Here is a 22,094-nt window from a genome sequence, read left to right on the forward strand (position 1 = left end):
CATACAGTGTCATTCTCTACACCACTAACATTTCATATTATATACCTCTCTATGCTTTTATCATATACCTCTCTATGCTTTTATCATATACCTCTCCATTAAATTCTTACCTAAATCTTTTTCTCTAAGCCTTTCTCACTGCTTGTTTTTACTTCTATTTTAAGCAAATGAATTCTGGAAAGCAGGAAGGTCAGAAAGTGGGTAAACTTATAAAAAGCAAGACTTATTTTTGAATGTGATCTGTTAAGCAACTTGAGACTTCAGGTTCAGAATACTTAGAATGTAAATAAATATATTCTGTTGCCTTACTCTAAACAAGTTGAGAGAAGGATCAAACACTCTCTTGATATTTTCTTCTAAAAATTCCTTGAATACTCCATCTTGATCAATTCCAGCTTCATCCAATCCCTAAAGAGATTTAAAAAAGGAAAATCTATATAAGTAAAAAAATAAAGCTTCTAGTATGTTAACACAAAATATTATATATGTATATACTATAACATATACTGTACATATAGTATATACCAGTGCTGTCATGTGCCCATTTTGGTATGGTGTGCAGTTTATGCAACCCACACTGCAAAATCCACATCAATTTGACTGTATGATTGCATTTTTATCGATGTATGAAAGTTTTAAGAGTGGATAGCATATCAGCGCTCATCTTCATTGGTGCAATGCAATTGATTGTAGGATAACTTTGGATACTTTAATTTATCAATTAATTGTAACCAAATCTGTGTAGAATGAGGGAACAATGTGTTAGTTTTAAGATATATTACAAAATAATAATGAAGGAGAATGCTAATATTTGGTTTGCATATTTGAATTACTCAAAGGTGTAAATATGTGAACTATCATTAATAAGTCATGTGAGAATGGGAAATGTAAAGGAAAGAAAAGTGTGAGTAGAAATACTTTCTTAATGGCAAACAAATTATTAATAATTAACATTTGTGATATGTGTCCTATAAGTTGCTGGGTAGAGCGAATCGCATATGATCCTATAAAGTCTAGACGTGAATAAGTGAATTTATGATGGCATAATTAAAAAAAAACTTCCATGGAGAGGGAAAGAGATTTGTTTGCAATCTCTTTCCAATCTAATCCAATCCAATTAACCAATAATGTTGATCAGGTGATTTTCATTTAGGCGTGGCAAGAATATATGTGGTTTGATGGAGGAGCAAATCATAAAATTTGTTGTGTACGTTATGTGTATTTCTCTGGTTTATGTATATTTTGCTTTGTTTTCTAAGAATTTTCTTTTGTTTACTGAGACAGCATACATTTTACACAATAATCCAAACTTTTGGAATTTTACATTATTAGTTTAAGTGTCAGCTCTTCTGTCATATCAATAATAGATATCTCACATATGCTAGTATTTCATTGTAGGTCAACATCTTATAATACACAGAAGTATTCATTTTTATTCAAGAATAGATAAATTTTTACTAGCAGGGTGTTCTAAATTTTTAGCACCCCCTGAACATTCACCCCTGGTATATACATAGCCAGAAAACTTATATAATTTACAGATAAAAATTGCATTGCAACTAATAGTTTTATATTGGTTTCATAAGTTGGTGCAGTGCCTGGCCATATAGGCTTCATTGCCGTTGTATCATCATATATCACACAAACAGTACTATATTCAGAACACCAAAATACTGCGTTACCTACAGGTCCACCGATTCTACATGCTATGATATCTACATACCTCACTGAACTGTTTAGCACCCACACTGACTATTCTTTTCATACATCTACTATTCTTCATGCAAAAAAATCTCTCACTCCTTGTTTACAACACTTTTATATAGCTTTCAGGTATATCTTGTATTCTTCTACCATTTACTACTACGTGAAATATCTCCCCTACATCCACTTGATCAACTCCTCTCACCAACTTAGAGGTCTCAATCATATCATCTCATCCTCCTACTACCTGTAAGGTCTACAAAATGCATTCACACAACCTATCCCCATAATGAACATCCCAGTTGTGATACCATCTTAGCTTGTACATTTTGTACATATACAAGATGTACAAGAAGAACTGTGAATTTAATATTAAAGAACAGTAAAATATATCTAGTCTTCATACATCAAAGTAAATGGAAGCAAGGATATATCTCATGAAGCAAGACAAAATCTACAATAAAATTCTTTTCCTTGGAATGGAATCACCTTGACTTGCTCAATTAAATGTTGTGCTTCTTTGTTAAGAATAATTAACTTCATGCTCACTTCTAGAAAATATATCCAAGCATAATAGCCAAGTGATATCTTCAAGTTCTTTATTGTATCTAAGGAATTTGAGAAGCAAGACAGAATTAACAAAGGAAGATAAAGAAAACTGTGATCAAGATTATAATTGCAAAGGAAGTTAAGTTCCTCCCACATAAACAAAATGAAACTACAGGTCGTACAGGTGAATGCTATGATCTGTAATGCATAGGATGTGACTATTTTGCCACCAGCTGGTGATAGTAATCATGCTGTAATGACCAAGGAAGTAGATATGTATACGGATATTCCTATTAGGAAAGGTTAAATGCTGAACTGCAAAGCTGGAAACTATGACAAACTCAAGCGTATAATATGTTTGGTCCCATGGTATCAGTTGGCGAATAGGAAAGATAACAGCAGTAAGTGGGAAACTTAGAAAAGATGCTTAAATTATGCAGTATCTGAATGTATTTCTAGAGTTTAAAGAACAAACAGGGTGAGAGTCGATGGATGTACAATCTCATTAAAATAAGAAATCCATAAGAAGAAAATGCAGATGGAATATCATGATAACAAGGAGGAGAGGAGTTATGAAATAACACAGTTCAGAAAAGTTGAACATTGTAGAGAAAGTCAAGTTGGAGTATGAAAAGAAATTGGCTGTGGCAGCTAATCACAACCTAAAAGAATTTTATCATTATGCTGAAAGTAAAAAAAAAAAAAAAAAGAATGAATGTGGAAGAATAACTTTACTCAATGTAGATGGTACTAATCTCTAAAGCAGAAGAAAATCAACCTGGTGTATGCACAATGCTACTACTACACTGGATGAAGAGACAGAGGTGCATGAGAAGGAGGTTCTAGAACCTTGAGTGACCTGAACTAGCAATAAGGACAGATGGAATATCAGTAGGTATACTAAAGGAATTTTCAGCTGAAATTATTAGACTCTTCATGCAGTTGGAGTTTTTGATGTGACCTTTAATCTTAAACTTCCTATCTGCTATAACTCCAAGATCCTTTAATGAGCTGAGTCTCAGCTCAGTAAAGGGATCTTGGAGTTATCAATGCATCTCACAGCCTATCAATATCTCTAGTGTAGTGGTGAGGATTCTTGCATATACAGAAATGGGTTGACAGATTAGATATACTTTGCAAAGAACAGTACAAGCTTGCTAAAGGAAGGTCATATGTGAGAAATTTCATCAAATTACTGAAATATAAACTATTGGCTTGACTTGGATAAGTGGGTAGCTGATGGACAGGAATCATTCCTTGAATCACTGTTGTTCAATCTATACATTAATGATATTGAGAAAGACCTCACAGGAACAAAGTTTTGCTGATGATATGCAATAATATAATCTATATCTATAAAAAGATAAGACGAAGTTTGAAACGTTTTATATCACATTTTTATGTCAAGTTATTTGTTATCTACTCTATATAAAATAAAAAGGTGTTAGAAGATTTATTTAGTTTATTTATGATTATGCAGGATTATAAATATCTACTCTATATATTCATGAAATTATTTTATTTATCTTTTTTCCATTAAAGTTACTTTAATTAGAGATTTCCAGGAATTTAAGATAAGCCGAAATTTGAAACGTTTTTATGTCATGGATGCGACATAAAATTCGAAAAGGTGACATCAGCTTGGTAGGCCATGACTTTTGGAAGGCGACGAAATGCGTGATGCTTCCTCCACCTTTGCTACGAGTTGCCCTTGTGTTGCACTACCATTGGGTAGGTAGCTCTCTCCTAAAGGTAGTGCAACACAAAGGCAACTGTATATAATCAGTCATGACCTACCAGCCCGGAAATCGGGGGAGGCATAGCCTCCCCCCCCCATAGTAAATATATAATATAATATAAGAATGACTTGAAAATGATGAAACTGAGTAAATATAATGGCCATGAATTCAACTGTTAGTACATGCAAAAATATGCATTTTAATGCAATGAGATATCTAATAGTATATTATTATATTGGTGGAATTATGCTTGGAGAAACTGATGAGGCTAGGGCTCTTGGAGTTATAGCAGATATGAAATTTAAGATTAAAGGTCACAGCAAAAACGACTCCGAAAATAACTGGGATGTGCTGAAATGTTATGTGCAAGATTAAGAAAGTTATTTTGTCTCTTTACAAGAACTTGATATGATGCCTCTGGACAACTGCGCACGAAATTGGTCTCCTGTGTTCTCAAAGTGATAAAGATGTCATGGAAAAAAATGCAGAGAAGATACAAAGATAATATCAAGATTATGAGATCAGAATGAGATTATGTGGATTACAGGCATTGGTAAACAGGAGAAAGTGATATGATAGAGACCTATAGATTTCTGAAAAGGATTCATAGTGAAGACTATGAAGACACAACACATGCGTTAGAATAATTACTTTACTTAACATTAAGAAAGTAACAATTGACATTTCGACCTCTGTATTGATGTCATCATCATGAAAACATACATATGTACAATATACAAACTGCATGCTACTGCACTATACAAAAGTAAAATGAAGTAAAGATACCAAGTAATTTTATATAAACTTGGTTTTAATCCTATTTTCCAAGTAAGCAAACAGACAAGTATGTCAAGTTTGCGCCTGCATGTAGTGCAAGATTGAGGCAATTCCTGCAGGTAGTGCAGAACCGAGGCAACTCGTAGTAAAAGTGGATTAAGCTCCGATCACTTTCCTTAGTATTTTTCCCCTAATGCAAAGCACATCCCCTTGCAGAGATGTATGATGCTATGCATTAAAGGCAGGGGTCACTACCCAGACCGGTATCCACCTTTATTGAGGTCTCGTCAGTGGGAACCAGACCTAAAATACGAAGGTTGAAGTAATGCAGAGCTTATATGAATTTTACCTAAACAAGTTGCCACAAGGTGCTTTGACCTTATTAAATAACATCACAGGATGAGAGATAGATGTAGAAAGTTTTTAACTTGGGTATATTATGTATTCAAAATACTAAGTAATTTTATATAAACTTGGTTTTTAATCCTATTTCCCAAGTAAGCAAACAGACAAGTATGTCAAGTTTGCACCTGCACGTAGTGCAAGACTGAGGCAACTCCTGCAGGTAGTGCAGGACCGAGGCAACTCGTGGTAAAAGTGGATTAAACTCCGATCACTTTCCTTAGTATTTTTCCCCTAATGCAAAGCACAACCCCTTGCGGAGATGTATGATGCTATGCATTAAAGGCAGGGGTCACTACCCAGACCGGTTTCGACCTTTATTGAAGTCTCGTCAGTGGGGGCCAGACCTGAAATATGAAGGTTGAAGTAATGCAGAGCTTATATGAATTTTACCTAAACAAGTTTCCACAAGGCAACTTGTGGTCACTACCCAGTCTGGGCAGTGATCCCTGCCTTTAATGCATAGCATCATACATCTCCGCAAGGGAATGTGCTTTGCATTAGGGGAAAAATACTAAGGAAAGGGATCAGAACTTAATCCACTTTTACCACGAGTTGCCTCAGTCTTGCACTATGTGCAGGCGCAAACTTGACATACTTGTCTGTTTGCTTACTTGGGAAATAGGATTAAAAACCAAGTTTATATAAAATTACTTGGTATCTTGAATCTATATGTTTGTTAATCATTTATCCTAGCCTGACCTCTGGTGGGGGGGGAAAAAACAGAACCACATCAAACAATTTCTACAGTCCTTTCATACCGAGATTTTCTTCTGTCTGGGGTTGTTCTGGTTGCTATATGGATTGAAGATGGGTCTTCCACATTCTTGAAATAATTAATACATCATTTTTGTGCAGATTTGGTGATGTTTCAGCATTTCACAAGCTTCTTTGAATTTTCTTTCAAACCATGTTTTGGTGCAGTGCAGTGCAGGGACTTAGTGCCTTTCCAGTCCATTCTGTAAGCATGTTTGGAGTGCATGACCTGATAAGGCTTGTTTTACCACAGTGGAAGGATTTAATGTGGTGTTTGTGTTCATCTTTTCTGATTGGGATGGTGCATCCTGTTTCCCATATGTAAGGTAGGTTACAGGTACATAGGTACATTGAATTTTGTAAACCCATGGGTAGGCAAGGTATGGAAGAGTATCTTTGGAGGAGTTAGTAAATTTCTTAATTTTGCCAGGGATTTGAAGGTTGTCTTGATGTCGTATTTAAGTAGAGGTCTATCTATTTTTTCTGAAATGCCTCTAATTACATTCTTGCAATCTTTTTTGCTTTTAATGGTTTTATGGAGGATCTTGTGAACTGTTTTTTTTTTATTCTAGCCATTTTTTACAAATGTTTGGTTAATGATTCTAAATTCTTGGTTCAGAGCTTGTTCATTCGAGCAAATTGTTAGCGCTCTGTGTTTGAGGGAGCTAATCACTCCTAGCTTTTTATGTATGATTGTCCTGTATGTGCAGGTTTGCAGTAGACAGTGAAGGAAAGATAGTCCGAGGAAAGACATTTGATGAGTGTGTCTAGAAAAGGAAGAGAGTTGTTTTCAATTTTGATGATGAATTGGCTTAGGAATGCATTTAATGTTTTGCGGCCCCACAGCCATGAAAAGGATACTGGTCAATGAAATTTTTTGTTATATAAAATGAAAGAAGAGAACAAAGGGATAACTGTGGAAGTTGAGTATGCATGCAATAAAGAAAGAGGTGCGAGTTGGATTTTTTCTCCCACATCATTTAGTGAGTGGAATAGTATTCCTAGGTTGAGGTGGTGAGCGCATCTAGTGTGAATGAGTTTAACAGAAGATATGATAACTGTTGTGGATTATGTAAAGCTTAACTCAATGAGTCTTTAACTCACTGCAGGTCGCTGATAATGATGATGATAATAATAATAATAACTGATATCTTTTCATAGTATGAGAAAATTTTCTTTTTGGATTTATTAGTGGACCATAGTTCTTCATAAATATACACAAATAAATAAATATATATATATATATATATATATATATACATAAATATATATTTATGAAGAACGATGGTCCACTAATAAATCCAAAAAGAAAATTTTCTCATACTTAGTGTTAAGGGACCAAATATTAACAGTTACAATCTTTTCATAGTTTCAGAATTTGTTTCTGAGAAATGACATTGATGTGGGAATGAAAGATAGTTTTCTTTATAGGCTCATATTGTGTAATCTTTAGAATGGCCATACACTTATCTTTGTATTCCATAAGAATTTAAAAGTTGTATGTGTGTGTGTATATATATATATATATATATATATATATATATATATATATATATATATATGCGTGGGTGGGTGTGGATGGCATGAAAAGTTCTCTGCCTAACAATGAAAAAATGAATTTATAATTTCAAAATTATTTTTATTTTTTAACATAATCTCCCTTAAGACTAATACATTTATCCCAGCGATGTTCCAGTGCAATTATCCCATCCCTGTATTGGTTCTCAGTAAGATCTGCAAAATACCCCTTTACGGCTGCAATCACCTCTTGATTCGAAGAAAAACTCTGACCAGCGAGGAAGAGTTTTACTTTTGGGAAGAGACAGAAGTCAGAGGGAGCCAAATCTGGGGAATAGGGTGGATGTTGCAACAATTCATAGTGCAGATTCCCTTAATTTTCCCATTACCAAAACACCTTTGTGAGCAGGTGTATTGTCCTGATAAAAGATGATTTTTTTCTTCTGCAAACCGGGTCTTTTCTCACGAAATTTTTTGTTAGTCTAGTTAAAAGTTCAGAATAATATTCTCTGATTATTGTTTTACAATTTTCAAGATAATTAATAAACAAAATATGCCTTCAGCATCCCAAAACACTGATGCCATGACCTTGTCTTCTTTGGCACTGAACAATCGCTTCTTGTCCACTGTTTTGATTGCTGTTTGGATTCTGGTGTGTAATTGTGAATCCAAGTCTCATCCATAGTAATAAATTGACACACAAATACAGTTTTATTCTTATTAAAACGCTTCAAGCACTGTTCAGAGATTTTCATGCGAGTGTATTTTTGATCTGCTGTAAGAGCGGCACCCATCTTGCGAAAAGTTTTTTCATTTGCAATTCTTCATGCAAAATATATCCTACACATTGTTTTGAAATGACTATAGTCTTGGCAATTTCATGCACTTTGATTCACCGGTCATCCAATACCATATGGTGAACTTGATCAATGATTTCTGGTGTTGTTACAATTTTTGGACGTCCTTCACGTGGATCATCTTCAGGCTGGTATGGCCATTTAAACTCGGAGGCCCATTTCTTAATTGTCGAAAATGAAGGAGAAGAGTGCCCATAAACTTTTATGAACTTTGAATGAATTTCTTTTGCTGTTAAACTTTCTTTTACAAAGAATTTATGACTGCACGATATTCAATTTTATCCATTTCAAGGGATACAGGCAACACTTTTGCTTCAGATAGCTGTATAAAAAAACTACTTGATAGAATGACTTGCAATTTCACATCGATGCTTATGACAGATTTACCAAGAAAAAAAAAATCTTGCTGATAGTGTTGCCATTCATGGCCGAGAAATTTTCATCCCACACACACATATATACAGTCATCCCTCGACTTACGTCCTTTCTAAGATACATCTGTGATCCCATAAGGGAATAAACAACAGCGCTTTCAGCAGCAACCTCCCTCAGCAGTCAGCACGTGTCTTCAACAGTTCTTCTATTGATTTTGTGTTTGAGAAATGGGTTATCTGTATATTTATCATTAAATATTTTGTGCAACATGGCCCCTACATGTGCAATCAAAAAACCCAGTGAAGAATCACAGAAAAAGAGGCAGGCAATTAATTTTGAAATGAAGTTGCAAGTTATAAAGCAACATGAAGCTGGTAAGCCCGTCAATGTGATCGCATATGACTTCGGATGGTCTCATTCTACAGTGACGACCATTTTGAAAAATAAGATAAAAATCACTGAGGCTGTGAAAGGATCAGCTTCCATGAAATCAATGATAGTGACGGAGCAACAAGAAAAGCTACTTGCTTTTCTCGTTGGAAAAGTTTCTTGGATCAAGGATAGAGGACCTGAACCAAAAGCACAACCCCTTAGCGCTATGACCATAACCGTGAAGAGACTTAGTGCCTTATCAACATGTTGAAGGAGAAAGCAGGACTCAATTACGATTATGAATTCAATGCTTCTTCCGGTTGGTTCATGAGAAGCTTGCCAAGGAGTTTGTGGAGAAATTGGATAAATTTATTACAGTGGAAAATTATTTGCCACAGTAAATATTTAATATAGATAAGATCTCCTTGTTTTGGAAAAAAAAATGTCCGAGTGGAGATTCATCCACCAAAAGCTAAAATCGATGCCTCGTTTCAAAGCTCTTAAATCCCGTATCATGATTCTGTTAGGGGTAATGTAGCTGGATATAAACTGAAACCATTTGTGATATGGCATAGTGAGAATCCATAAATCTTCAAAAATTAGTAAGCATACTCTTCCGATTCATTATCGGGGCAATAAGAAGTCGTGGGTGACTCAAAAATTGTTTGAGGATGCCTTAATCAACTGTTATGTGAGTGGAATGGAAAGCTATTGTGTGAAAGAAAATGTAGAATTTAAAATTTTATTAATTCTAGATAATTCTCCAGGTCATCCATCTTATAGCAGTGACCTTCACCAAGTTCAATGTCATGTTTCTCCCTCCAAACACTACTTCATTGATTCAACCGATGGATCAGGGAGTTCTTGCAGTGTTTAAGGCTTATTACCAATGGAGAACTTTTTCACAAGCCATTTCTGCTATTGAAGGAAATGACCAGACTCTCATGCAATTCTGGAAAACATTCAATATTTATCATGCTATTAAAAATATTGCTATGGCTTAGGATGACGTGACCTCTCAATGTATGAGTAGCACATAGAAAAAAGACATTAAAAAGGTTTGTGCATGATTATGGAAGTTTGTAATAGTGGGCCTAGCAAACAAACAATCTGAATCTTGAAGTGAATGATGACGACATAATTCAACTTATAGGAAGTACCCCTGAAGAGTTGACCAACAAAGAATTGGTCAAGCTGGAGGAACAAATGTTGCAGAAGAGGGAAAATCGAGAAAAGGAAGAGGAAAGAGAGAAACAGGAAGAGGTACTTAAAGAATTTCCAGTGAAGAGTCTTACAGAAATGTTCTCTGCAGTCAGCGATGATCTCAAAATGGCTGAAGACATGGACTCCAATGTTGAATGCTACTTAATAGTAGAAACGAAAGTACACGATGTGTTTGCTTGCTATGAACAAATTTATAATGAAAAGAACACATTGGACATTTTCATCAAAAAAACAACAAAGGTTACACCAGAAGAGCCACAGCCTAATCGTTCACATAGAGAAGGTAATGAAGATGTGATTGTGAAGGAAGATTTGGGTGATTATTCTCCTGTTTTATAGTGGCAGTAACACACAGTACAGTTTTCTAAGGTTTAAAAATTAAAATGACAGTATACTTATTTAAGTCTCTAACCCCTATAATTCTGTTGATTTAATGTATCGACTTACATCCTGCCAGGTGGAACGGAACCTCGACGTAAGTCAAGGGATGACTGTGTGTGTGTGTGTGTGTGTGTGTGTGTGTGTGTGTGTGTGTGTGTGTGTATATACTAAATGAGATAGCCAAAGATTATGGTATGATAGTGTCAACAGAAAAATCAAAAACTATGGCCTTTAAAGGACAAGATCCAGTAAGAACTAAAATAGTAATAGATAACAAGATCTTAGAACAGGTGAATTCATTTAACTACCTAGGATGTATGATCACTTATGAAAATGAAAAAGATATAAACGTAAAAATTGCAAAATATTTAAAAATAACAGGTGTAATTAACTTTATATTTAAACCAAACCTAGTTCAAAAACAAACCAGACTAAAAGTATACAATACATTAGCCCTACCAGTCTTAATGTATGGAAGTGAAATCTGGACAATAAAATAAAAAGACAAAGATTAATAACAGCAGAATTGAAGTTTATGAGAAAAACTGCAAAGTATACCCTATTTGATCACAAAAGAAACAAAGAAATTATGAAAGAATTAAACAAAGACAGAGTAATAGAAAAAATTAAAAAATATAAACATAAATGGATGGAAGACGTTCAAAGAATGAAAACAGAAAGATTACCAAAACAAGCCTTAAAGTACAAGCCATTAGGAAAAAGAAAACCAGGACATCCTCTTAAATGATGACTTCTAAGGCCGGAGCTAGGCCTAAATTCTTGATAAGCATGATGATGATACACACACACACACACACACACACACACACACAGAGAGAGAATATAAAAAATTATTTACTAATTGTAATTCTACAAAGAATATGGGCTTTTGTCAGATCCCCTTAGAAAACCTGAAGATAACACTTCAAATGCAAAATTATATCTGATGTATGCGTTTATCATCATCATCAATTTCCTGATATGTATCCTCAAGGGATGTTCATGCTATAATGACAGCACTAAGTGATTAAGTTTATATTATTAGTAAACATATCTCAAAAATTTTTCTCCAAATTAATCTATTACTTGTCAGCACTCCAATATTGTTGTATCTAACATTTCATGTGCTTTTTATCTGCTGTGAGCAAGCACAGTACCCATCTTGTGCAAAGCTTTTTCATTTGCAATTCTTCATGCAAAATATATCCTACACGTTCTTTTGAAATGCCTATAGTCTCAGCAATTTCATGCACTTTGACTCGTCATCCAATATCATATCGTGCACTTGATCAATGATTTCTGGAGTTGTTACACTTTTCTGGACACCCTTCACATGGATCATCTTCAAGGCTGGTACAGCCACGTTTAAACTCTGCAGCCCATTTCTTAATTGTCGAAAACAAAGGAGAAGAGAGCCCATAAACTTTTATGAACTTTGAATGAATTTCTTTTGCCGTTAAACTTTCTTTTACAAAGAATTTTATAACCTCTCTACAGACAATGTTAAGAGTACCTGATCTGAAGTCGCTGGATATTCCATATGTGTTTGCCTCTGAGGTTAATCTTGTGTCTTGTGTGTTCCTGATTCATGGAAAAAAAATGTTCTGTGTTAGAGAATGTAATACATTTCAATTTCTGGGTAGTGGGCAATTAAAATACATTGCTAGAGTGTAGAGTGTAGCAATGTGTAAAGAATGAATGAATTTTGAAGTGTAATAAATGAAAGTCACTGTGAAATGAAACAAGTCAGTATTGGTGAATAATAAGTATATAAAGGCAGAATTTGTGAAACAATCAAATGGTAATTAACCAAACCTGTTCATTTATAAACTTGACCCTAATGACTCCTTTCAGAGCTTGTGAAGGCAGCATTGCTAATTGCTGATAACCATCCTAGAATTTAAAAAAAAAGTACAATTTTAGTGAAATTCTAATTTTTAATGAAATTGAAAAGAAACCTAATATTTTTATTGCCAAACTGTTGTGTAATATATATATATATATATATATATATATATATATATATATATAATATTTAAAATACAGTTATATATAAATAAACAAAATCATTCATCATCAAACAAATATTAAAGAAAGATTTTAAACCGATTAACTCTTTCCTTCAGAGCATATCATCTCATGGTATTGAGGCAGGTTGCTTTCTACAATAATTTACTTCCATTGTTCCACATTCTTCTTGAATTAAATCATCAGCTGCCTGGCTAGCCTAATTCAGCAATATATGATTGCTTTTAACCAATTGGTGCAGTATTGATGCTCTGTTTTATATTCTCTAAGACTATCACTAAATCTAATCTAAACTTGCACCACCTCCATCACAATATGTGGAGTAGTAATCTCTAATCTCTTAAATTTATCTCAAAATTCATTCATCAATTGCATACACCTGCTCCTCTTTCAATCTATATTTACATTATTAAAATTTCTATTCACGATCACTTATGCTTTACTTGCCCAACCAATTTCGCTAATCATTTTTCAATCAATGATTTATACACTCCTAGACCTATAACAGCATCTTATTAGGTATACCACTCTGTTAATCTCTATTTTACACTAAGTACCCGCATATACTTTTTTTTTACCTCCATCCTAAACAGACAATTCCTATACAACCAACATTACTCTCTCTCAACTCCTCTTTTGTTCTTCCTGCATGATTCTATATTTCCTCCATTTCAATTCTTGTTTGTATGTCATCATCAGGGCTAAACCAAGTTTTACAAATGCCTATTAATTTATTATTATTACGTGAAACCTCCAAGGAGTCCTTTGACTCATTGGGGGAGGGTACCTACTCTACAACTCTCCTTCTCAACCATCATCATCTATATGAACGGAATCTAATCACCACCATCACTAGTATTTTTTTTGTCTTTAAACTGTGTATGTTCTCAAGGCTGATTTGTCTGTATGCAGGATGACCTGAGTTTCTGGGAGAAAAAGCCCCGCTACCTCCATATTAGATCGGCTAACTCACCTTCTATATACTCTGTGACGAGAGGAATCTTGTCACGAGAATCAAACTTAGGACTTTTCCAATCTAAGGAAGGGGGTAATGTATCATCATTCTTCCAATTGTGCTACAGAGGTGCTATATTAATCCTTGGACAGACTGACTCAATGCCAAAACTATTCCCTCCTTACTTGCACTAGTATGTGAATAATAGCTGAAGTAAATCCCAGAAGCCATGCTTGTGTTATTTTCTTTCACCATCTCTTTTTTGATGCGACTCTACAACATTCCCAACCCTCTCTTTCCATTGGAATACTACCATACATTCTAAGACTAGTAATACACACTTTGATGAACACACACAGTGCCCCATAAATTTGCGAAACTTTCAATAATTCATAAAAATCAGAAAAAATTAGTATATTAGAGTGTTGTTTGCATGCAAGTGAATCTCAAGGAGGGGCAGACTTTTTCTGATAGGTAAAAAAAAAATCAGTTCAAATTTTCACCAGTAAAGTGTGCTGTATTTGCCTAATTTCTGAGATACGTGCAAATGAGCCTATAGATACAGGGTGTACCACTGGTATCTCATAATGAAAGTGTGTGAATTCCCAGTCGCTGGTGTGAACAGAATTCGTTTTGTGAAAAGAAAGGTTTGTTGCTCTGATGCTGACATGGGTGGATAATGCATTGTTAGTGAAGTTGTTTTACATAAGCAGAGAATTGGCAGCAGAAGCTTTATGAAAGTTTTAAACAAAAAGAAAAGAATAAAGAAAGGTCAAGGTCCCATCACTCCTGCCAGACTACAGTCTGCAATATGACGTTTCAAGGAAACTGGAATTTCGTCAAATAGTCCTCGCACTGGCAGACCTGTGTTACCCGATGCCCAAGCAGCACAATCAACAAGCAATGTAAGCAGTGCATGGGAAGCTGCAAGAATCATGAGCATAGTGAAAACTTCTTTATTCCACACTCTTAATGGTGTGTTAAACTTGTATCCATACAAGCTGCAATCTCTTCACCAGCTGTTACCAAGTGATACCACTAGGTGGGAGGGATTTGCAACATGGGCTTTGACAAAAGTCGCAGAATATCCAATGGCTATACATCTTCTGGACAGACGAAGCGCATTTTTCATTGCATGGGACACCCCACACACCTACACAGAGGAGCTGTTGTATTCATTGTAACTCACTGTTTGGTGCAGCTTTGGTGCATCTGTCACTGTTGGACCCTTTTTCTTTGAAGAGTCATGTGCAACAAGGGCTGGAAGATGTGCTCAGTAGATGCACAGTATTACCTGCAACTGCTACACAAAATGTGTTACCATGCTTGTGGGAAAATAATGTTCAGCACACAGTCACATTCATGCAGAATGAGGTGTCACATCTGTGAAGCAGTTTCTCATCAGTACATTTGGTCAAGAATGACTCATCAGTCGTAACTCCACATCGCCCTCATCGGTCCTCAGACTTGACACCAGTAGAATTTTGATTGTGGGGCTATTTAAAGTCCCGAGCGTAACAGAGCAGCCCCTCTTACTTAGCAGATTTAAAAGATGCCATTCACAGCAAAGTTGCTTGCACCCACCTGGATATGCTCCACGCTTCTGTAAATGGCATTCTCCTGCTTACAGTATGTAATTGCTGTGCCAGCAGACACATTGAACAATTACCGTAGTGATATGCAATAGGTTTCCTGCATATGAATAAGTTTTCAATGCAATTCTGACTGTCACCCTCAATCAGCAAAATTTTAAACTACCCCCACCCCTGCCCCGCTATAAAATCTCCATTCGTGTGATTCACTTTTGTGCAAACTGCACTCTAATATACCAATTTTTCCAATTTTTATTAATTATTGAAATATTTACAAATTTATGGGACACCTGTATATACACACACACCCTATTCAAATAAAAAAAAACATAAAACCAAAGTGTCAAACAACGTGCCATTCAAACCGGAAAAATAGCCTGGTATAATCATATATACTGAAAACAAAATACGACGGTGCTCTGAAAATTTCTCGGCCTAACAATGAAAAAACAAATTCAAATTTCAAAATTATTTTTATTTTTCGCCATAATCTCCTTTAAGACTAATACATTTATTCCAGCGATGCTCCAGCGCCATTATCCTGTCCCTATAGTGGTTCTCAGTAAGATCTGCAAAATACCCCTCTACAGTTGCAATCACCTCTTGATTCGCAAAAAAAACAGTGACCAGCGAGGAAGAGTTTTAGTTTTGGGAAGAGATAGAAGTCAGTGGGAGCCAAATCTGGAGAACAGGCTGGATGTTCCAACAATTCATAGTGCAGATCCCTTAATCTATCCATTGCTAAAACACCTTTGTGGGCAGGTGAATTGTCCTGATAAAAGATGACTTTTTTAATTATATGAAGAGCCAAAGGCTTCAATTTGGCAACATAACTTATTTAAGTTAAAGGGATATTACATCCCATATTGTGTCTTAGCCGAATAAGAAACTCGGAGTTTCATGCTGAATATAGAAACTATATATAAAGTTCAGCGATTCCAAGCGTAAGCAAATACCTGGATACTGCAGCAACTGACCCTTTAGGTAGTGCAAGCTGAGGCAACTCATGTCAAAGGTGGAGCAAGCTCCGATCACTATTTTTGATATTTACCCATAATGTGAACTTAGCTCCTAGGAACTGTATTATTGTTCTACATTATGAGAGAAGGTCACCACCCAGACCGGTTTCAACCTTTATTGTGGTCTCATCAGCAAGTAGGTAGACCTAGTTAATAATACCAAGTTTGTAGCGAACAGAACTTACATCCCTTTTATGAGAATTGCCAAGAGGTGTCCTAATAAATTTCTAATTATATAAAGAGCCAAAGGCTTCAATTCAGTGACTTAACTTATTTAAGTTAAAGGGATATTACATCCCATATTGTTTCTTAGCCGAATAAGAAACTCAAAGAGTTTCATGCCGAATATAGAAACTATATAAAGTTCAGCGATTCCAAGCGTAAGCAAATACCTGGATACTGCAGCAACTTTATATAGTTTCTATATTCGGCATGAAACTCTTTGAGTTTCTTATTCAGCTAAGAAACAATATGGGATGTAATATCCCTTTAACTTAAATAAGATGACTTTTTTTCTTCTACAAACAGGGTCTTTTCTCTCAAATTTTTTCATCTAGTCTGGTTAAAAGATCCGAATAATATTTCCTGGTTATTGTTCAAGTGATTATTAATAAATGCCTTTAGCATCCCAAAACACCGATGCCATGACCTTTCCTGCTGATGGAACCGACTGTTTTCTTCGGTGCTGAACAACCGGCTTCTGTCCCTTGTTTTGACTGCTGTTTGGATTCTGGTGTGTAACGGTGAATCCAAGTCAAATCAATAGTAATAAATCGATGCACAAAATCAATTTTATTCGTGTTAAAATGCTCCACCCACTGTTCAGATATTTTCATGCGAGTTTGTTTTTGATCTGCTGTGAGCAATTTGATTATAAGTATTCGAAAAACTTATAAGTTTTTCAAACTGCAGTTGATTTTCATCTGCAGTTTGCCTAGTATTTCTTTTGTACAACTTTGCACACCTTTGGGCAAAACAAAGATAAAGGATGAGAATTTAAAGAGAAATGGGAAATATGTTTACATTCCTCAAGACTCTTTCAATGATGAGTTTGCTACACAGTTTGTGTGTATGTGTGTATTCAAAGTCATGGAACAGACTGCTTCTGACATCATTCACTCCTATCCATTGCTATCCTTTTCATTTTTGTGTATCAGTGGCATTCTAATTCGTTAATCACTTGTTCCATAAACTTCTTTGTTGGTCTTCCATGCTGTCTCTTATTCATCATTGCCTTTCCTTCAAAAATCATTTTCATGAAATTGCTGCATCTCAAAAGATGTTCTATCCATTTTCCACTGTCCTAATGATGTTTTTACCCCCTCTTATTTGTTGAAGTCCTTCCTCATTGGTCACTTTCTGTCCATTTAATTTTCAGTGCTTTTTTGCCAACATCATAATTCAAGTGCTTTCATTCTTCTAATGTCTTGTTTTGACAAGGTCCATGTTTCACTTGCATAAAGAGTAATACTTTTAACATGCTTTTATAAATTTTGTTCATAGTTCCAAATTTCTTTTGGATGAGAATAAATATCTCATCTCTGTTAATGCTTCTTTTGTATTGAAATTATGCATGTTGTGTCCCTTTCACTCCTATCATCCTGTTTTCACACCCCTTAAATGTTTAAAACTGGAAACTTGTAGTACTGTTTCACTGGTCAGTGAGATCTTAGCAGAGACTGATGGGTTCCTACTCAAGACAAGAACTTTGGTTTTATTAGTATTAACAGTCATACATATTTTAAAAATTCTCTCCATAACCTCCAAATCCTGAAGTTCTTTTTCAGAATCAGCAATTACAGGAATGTCATCTTCAAATTTAATCCAGGGTATGCCATGGCCATTGATGAGTATATCAGACAGTGTTTCCACTTTTATTTCATTAAATAGCTTCAATATTACTGAAGTATTTAGTTAGTAAAGTACTTTCAAACTCTTCTCTTAAAATATCATATCTTCCATCTTCGTATGTAAATGAGGCACATTGTATAGTTCCACAATATATCGACACCATCAAAACCTCATCATTTTGATCTTTTATCAAGGTTCTTCTGATTCTAATAGTGAAGATGGTAAATTAAATATGGAAATAGACAACAGAATCAACAAAGCTGGTATGGTAGGAAGTCAAACTGAATAAATTTATATGGAATAAGAAAGAAATTAGTCAAAATTCTAAATTAGCTGTATACAAGACAGTGTTAAAACCAATTTTAACTTATGGATCTGAGAACTGGGTAGAAATAAAACACTTGACCAAAGACTAGAGACCGCAGATATGAGAGTCCTGAGAAAGATTAAGGGTATGAACAGATGGCATCAATAGCAATATCATATTAAAAATGAGGATATTAGGAGAACTTGACATTGTTAGCATCCAGGAATGTGTTAGTAGAAATCCAGGAATGGTTACTTAAACAGAGGAAAGATTAGCAAAATAAGCATTCTCTGCCAGTTTGACATAAAAAAAGACACCCGGAGGAAGACCAAGATATAGGTGGATTGATATAGTAAAAAGTGCCTTAGAATACAGAAATATAAGATCTAATAATGTTGGAGTCTTGACAGGTAACAGATTGATTTGGAGGAAAATTGTAGATAGGAAGTTATTAATGATGTAAGTTTTTCATGTAGTACTATCATTATCCTGTACACCCCTTAAGGATATATGGTGGCAGGAATTTGATGATGATGACTTCCGATTTCCTGAAAATACTGCATTTCTATTATTAATCTGTATGCAATGTCTATTTTCCCCTCTATCATAATATTTTCAATCTCCTAGCATCCTCTGCATTCTGAAATAATTTTATTCCTGAATATTACATATTCCTCTTATCATCCTGTTTGTTTTTCCTTTTATTTCACACATTTATCAATGAGATCAGTTCATTTGCTACCAAATGTTTTCTTGGTTTTCTCTTCTTACTTTGCCCAGGCATTTCTCTGCTGTTTGGTGTATTGTTTCCTTATTTCTTCACCATTCCCCCCCCTCCCCCAACCATTTTCCTTCTGATTATTAATTCTGTTTCATTTGTTCATCTCTAAACGATTTATATTCATTTTAATAGTTGTATTTTTTTTATCTTATTCATATCGTTAATTTTTATTTTTGAGCTTTTATTTTGCTGCTTGAATCTAATGTTACACTTAGCCATGTCTAAGATCACTGTCAACATTGGCATCTCACAAGATTTAACTTGGTTCAAGAATAGGGCTGAAAAGAGAAGGAAGGTCTGAAATAATAATAAATACCAAGCGAATAAACAAGAAAAACAAGTTAAGGAGAAAATTATTTATGGAGACTCAGTGATCAGGGGAGTACTTAATGAAATTGTGACAAAATTGTGTTTCATTGGTGGAAAAATTCAAGATATTACTCATGCTCATTTGCCTTACTACAATATCATATACCTTGATATGCCACTATACACGATCCTTGTTGTCTTGTACTTTGAAGAGTGTTAGATGTTTCCATGTGCTCCTTGAACTGCTTTGACTATGTCGATGATTTTGTTTGTATAGAGCTGTTGTTCAGGATTAATGTCTGTTGCTTGCAAGGCTGCTGTAATTGCTGGACAGGTAAAAATGTGAGTGGGTGTCAGTTCAGTATTATGGCAGTTTTGCAGTTTCTATATGTTCTCGTATCATCTGTATTGATCTTCATTCTTCTATAATGTCCTGTTCGTAGTCTTGCTATCGTGGTGGTGGTCTTTCTGTCAGCATTGATTTCGGGAATTTGATGTTGTATCACTGATTTCAGTGGAATTCGTTTAGGTTTTGCTAGTGTGTTAGCATCAGCAAGAGTTATCATGTCAGTTTCTTGATTGAGTTCTCTGGCCTCTTTTGCTAATTTATCAGCTGCTTCATTGTAATCAATGCTTACATGAGCAGGAATCCACGATCATCTGATGTCTATTAGCTCCTCCCCCATCCATGCCACGTACCTCACATCCATTCCCATTTGCTCCTACTTATGCAATAATTTTCCATGTGCTTTTCTATGTGACTGGGTGCAAAAATTCACAATTTTAGCCATGCCATCCAGATGCAAAAAGGTACATCAAAGGAAATGATTGTCTTGGTTGGTAGAAATGATTTGAGAGGCGAGAAGTATTATATGCGGGAGAATGTAAAGCAGTTGTTAGAAGAGATAAAACTGAAGAACGAGAAGGTGAAGACTATAAGTCTCCTACCATGCTATGATAGAGGCAACTGTTATACGTTCTTTCTACATCCTTGTATTTTGTTGCACTTTATATTATCCTTATACTGTAATCTTAAATTTCTTATATACGCAAATAAACGCTTATCCCTTAGCAAATTTTCTTCCCTCTTATTCTATGCAATCTTATTGGCCTCCCTACAGTTTAATTGCACAACATTCCTATAGAGTTCACCCTATAAGCATTAACAAAATTTATATTTTTACTGCGCCAGCTAATACCTAGGATAGACGGGACTCTTACCCAGGATGGCTCTCTCTCAAAATAATACATGACGATTAAACTGACATAAATTTTATACTTCCGTTCGCATATCTCTTTCTTACAGTCGTGGCTCGCTTTAGTCATTCATGCACTAGGTTTTATCCCACTAAGTTCGTTATTATTTTATGAGCGGCTGTTTGAATTCATACGACAAAAAAGGTCAGGCAGGTGCTTGAAAGAAATAATTTAATAAGCTCAATGAATTATACAAGTATACAATATAAACATAATCAGAAGTATTCTCAAGTAAAGACATAGGCACAAACAAATTACACTAATCACACAATCAAACTTGCACAGACCACTAATATAAGCATTTCAACATTAATTCTTAGGCACTTGTAATTTCTTCTTCACACACGTGGTCATTAGTTAACTTACTTTACACACTACTATTAATCCATACAGAGAATACACTCGGCCTTATAGGGCAAACAAATCTTAAATAAATGGGCCTGAGCCAAGTCATAGACAATTCTTACAGTTCAATAATTTTAGTCCATCTTACATATTCTCTTAGGGGATCACACTCTTCTGACTGGAAATCACAATATAAAAGTCTGCCTTACCGTCTCTGATTTGGTGCCTTGTCTCTTTTCCCACCTTGTCTGGTCATCAAGGCCTTCTGGCTTAGCTTCCTATTAGGTTGTTTTCGGTCGGACTACACGAATGGAATCTCTGTGGAAAAGATGGGAGGTGGCATGGGAACATCGCCTGAAACGGATGACATCTGCTTGGTTCCTCCGTTGCACGACAAACACAGCTATCCTAGTCCAAGGATATAGCTTGGCCCATTCCAGACGCTGCAACAGATGAACCAATACCTTCCACGGCCATCTAGGGACTTCTCCAACGACGAACTCGACCTATGTCCGAGAGAGGTCAGGAACCAGGAACCCAAAAAAAAGCCCCGAACGGGGTTTGCAAGGCCTTTTTGTTATCTTTTCTCCTCTTGTTATTTCTCGGCCGTTGCAATGCCCGCCAATGCAGTCACGTGTATTTACGTCATTCTATTTAGCTCCATTTATTTCGCCGCACGTGCACTTGTTTTTCTCTTTCTGGAAAGCGCTGCTTTAGTTTCTCTTTCCAGTAACTACCTTCCCTCCTTTTGCATGCATAACACAGGACGGTTAAAAGCGACCCTAGAACTCTGGTTCACAGGCTTAGCTACTTTAAGCACTAGAAACGGGGTTCTTAAACAGACTTAAAAGTTTACATTGATTTCTACATCTGGCCCACACGTATAACATATTATATTTTACAAGCATTTTATACAGTTCTATACAACTCCTTGTTCTTGAATTGATTTGCATTCACAAAGTTATCTTTTTTTTTCTATTGCCAACATTCCACATT

At 35.3% G+C, this 22,094-nt stretch overlaps 1 protein-coding gene across 4 annotated transcripts in view; it reads right to left on the bottom strand.

Annotated features, from left to right (window-relative positions):
• The window catches only part of LOC150108868 (ubiquitin-protein ligase E3B), a 552,093-nt gene that overhangs the window by 114,490 nt on the left and 415,509 nt on the right, over window positions 1-22,094 (bottom strand). For all 4 annotated transcript variants that reach the window (XM_090410488.1, XM_090410470.1, XM_090410479.1 and 1 more), the window contains 2 exons: window positions 12,470-12,547; window positions 310-408 (listed from right to left, as the gene is read on the bottom strand). In XM_090410488.1, coding sequence (XP_090266614.1) covers window positions 310-408; window positions 12,470-12,547 — 177 coding nt within the window. The remainder of the gene's footprint in view (window positions 1-309; window positions 409-12,469; window positions 12,548-22,094) is intronic.

Source organism: Typopeltis vanoorti, chromosome 2 (assembly GCF_054136105.1).
Source record: "Typopeltis vanoorti isolate ZY-2024b chromosome 2, IOZ_Tvanoo_1.0, whole genome shotgun sequence".
NCBI lineage: Eukaryota > Metazoa > Arthropoda > Arachnida > Uropygi > Thelyphonidae > Typopeltis > Typopeltis vanoorti.